General features: G+C 37.3%; 1 protein-coding gene across 1 annotated transcript in view; it reads left to right on the forward strand.

Annotated features, from left to right (window-relative positions):
- Nucleotides 1–334: 334 nt before the first annotated feature.
- The window catches only part of LOC106869334 (netrin receptor UNC5B), a 434672-nt gene continuing 431857 nt past the window's right edge, over nt 335–3149 (forward strand). The window contains exon 1 of the mRNA XM_052977844.1: nt 335–442. Within this exon, the coding sequence (XP_052833804.1) occupies nt 358–442 (85 nt within the window). The 5' untranslated portion in view covers nt 335–357. The remainder of the gene's footprint in view (nt 443–3149) is intronic.

Raw genomic sequence — 3149 nt, forward strand, 5'->3', positions numbered from 1 at the left:
TATATATATATATATATATATATATATGCGTGTGTGTGTTGATGAATACAAATTGTTATAATTTCTTATAAATTATATTACAAAACACACACATACACAGAAATTCTATCTATCTATCTATCTATCGATATTTCTATCTATCTATTTATCAATCTATCTATTTATCTATTTGTCTATCTATTTATCAATCTATCTATTTATCAATCTATCTATCTATCTATCTATAGTATGCTGTGTCGATTTTTGTTATGTATAATAATGTTAGTTGTAATAATAATAATAATAATAATAATAACCATCATTTCTGTTGTTCTTTCTTCTCTGCCAGGTGTACAAACTTTAGGATTTTTTAAAATTATGGCATTTCAAAACCAGAAAATGGAACTATTACACGGGAATATTATTTTTTACCTTCTTATTTTGTGGATTTTTATACATTCAGGTAAGTGCAACATACATCCATATAATCTTTCTTTGCGTATATATACTTTTTAAATATATTAGCTATATGTTTCTATGGTGTATATATATATATATACGGGGGAGTACTGAAAAGTTCCTGGCTTTGAGTAAAAGAAAATACAGGAGGATCAGTTAATTATGATTTTATTCAATATATTCATTCCCCTCTCAGATTCACTCAAGCCCTGTGAAAGAACAGGGAAGGTTGGGCCTCCAACCAGGCCCTTCGTGATACCCTTAAGCCCAGGAACTTTTCAGCACTCCCTCGTAGATATTCGTTTTTTGTGGTAATCTTTTTGTATATCATTTTGAGATATGTATATATGTGTAGATATCTTAAATATGCGTGTGCGTTGGAAATTTTAAATGTTTGACTAAAAAAAAGTTATCGTAACTTGCGCGAAGACCCTGTTCCGCTACAGGTAAAACTCCAGACAAGCATAAGACTGACATGACCAAAATTATGTTATCGATCCCTAATCTGTTATTGAGAACTCTTTCTTCCAACAGCCAACCCTAAACGATATGTATACTATGTTACTAAAGCAGAAAAAAACTTCACAAACTGGTTACTCAGACAGTTTTAATAGCAAAGAATTTTTTTACAAATCCTGCTATATATATATATATATATATATATATATATATCATCATCATCATCATCGTTTAACGTCCGCCTTCCATGCTAGCATGGGTTGGACATATATATATATATATGATTTGACTAGAAAATATAGACACTCATTATGTACATATATATATATATGTTTATATATGCATACACACACTCTGTGTCCGTACACGCACATACTTGGCAGAAAAAAAAAATTGTGACTCCTATGGGATTAGAACCACACTTCCATCTCTTACCGGTTAATCTTACTACCGGTTACTCGAAAGTAAGGTGCATGTAGGACGTGATTTGAGGAATATTTGGTTACTATTTCTAGGATATCTGGCAACCACGTCGTGATATTCCTCATTGATTGATATGGTACTAGTCATACGCTGTGGCCATGGTTGGGTCGTGTTAGGAAGGCGGCGGATAAGTTTAAAAGCCATAACTGTGATACAAGAACGCTGTCACAGGAATTACCAATTATTGACCGGGTATGTGCGATCGTACCCGTACCCGATGCGTGATAGTAGCAGATGAATCAGTCTGCGAAAGAGGATAGCTTAATCGATATCGTACCGGATAAATTGATTTGAAGTATATTTAGTTCACACCTAGCTTTGCGTTCTGAGTTCAAATGCGGCTGAAGACGGACTTTTCATATCGGCCTTTGGAATCCATGAAATGCTACTATACCAGTGAAATATTGGCGTATGCGTGTGTATGTATGTACATATATATATATATATGTATATATATATATATATATATATATATATATATATATATATATATACACACACATACATATATGTTGCTGAAAACAGGAAAAATAGAACTCAAATATATGTATATTTTCATTAATATTTAGTAGAAGTAAGAGTGACTCAAGGTCCCAGAGTTTCGTGTGTTGGCACTTATCAAACTTTTTGATAGTGTCAACGTACGAAACTCTTGGACCTTGAGTCACTCAGTTACTTCTAATATATAGGCCCAAGCATGGCCGTGTGTTAAGCTTTGTGAGTGGATTTGGCAGGCGGAAACTGAAAGGAGCCCATTGGAGATATATTTGTGTGTCTTTGTGTCCACCACTACCATCAACGGGTGTTGATGTATTTACGTGTCTGTCACTCAGCGTTTGGACAAAATAGACGCCGATCGAATAAGCACCAGGCTTTTAAAAGAATAAGTACTGGGATCGATTTGTTCGACCAAAATTCTTCAAGATGGTGCCCCAGCATGGCCACAGGCTAATGTCGGAAACAAGTAAAATTAAAACATTATATATATATATAAAATTGTGGACTTCGATTAGCAGACGACAGCCTAAGTCTCTGCAATTCCTTGTTGAACAACCAGCACAGATGACATTTTTTTTTTTATAGTGATCGAATTTTTATGCTGTACATTAACTCACTCCCTTCAGCAAATCGATATTGCTTGCACAGGTGCACAAGTGTGCCACACGTCAGATGTCGAAGTGATTGCAGAGGGAAATGAAACTAAGAGCCTTGCTCAAGAACACCGACCGACCCGGGGAGTGGTAACTGCAGTTTTGCGTACCACTGAGGCCACGTACCTTCAGCGTGCGCGCACGCACGCACACGTGACCCGGCGGCGGCACATCGAGGGTGTGCCAGCTGGAGGGATAAAGAGGGCTGCGTCAGCACTAAGATGAGTAAAAACTGAAGTGACATTAAATGAAGTGCTTTGCTTAAGGCCACAATGTGCCGCTCGGTCTTGGAATCGAACACACGATCTTAGAATCGCCGGAATGGAAGCCTAACCTCTATCTTCACACACTCACACACACACACACACACACCTTCATACACACGCACACATTTACTCACACATTTCTTCATACACACACACACAAACGTGCATTCACACACGCACACATTTACTCATACACACACACACAAACGTGCATTCAAATATGCACACATTCACTCACACGCACGCTCACGTAAATTCGCACTTTCACACATGCGTACACACGTCCATACTCACATACACACACACCCTTGCGCACACATGCATTGGCGTGCGCACACACACACGCACGCGC

This window comes from Octopus bimaculoides, chromosome 29 (genome assembly GCF_001194135.2).
Source record: "Octopus bimaculoides isolate UCB-OBI-ISO-001 chromosome 29, ASM119413v2, whole genome shotgun sequence".
Classification (NCBI taxonomy): domain Eukaryota; kingdom Metazoa; phylum Mollusca; class Cephalopoda; order Octopoda; family Octopodidae; genus Octopus; species Octopus bimaculoides.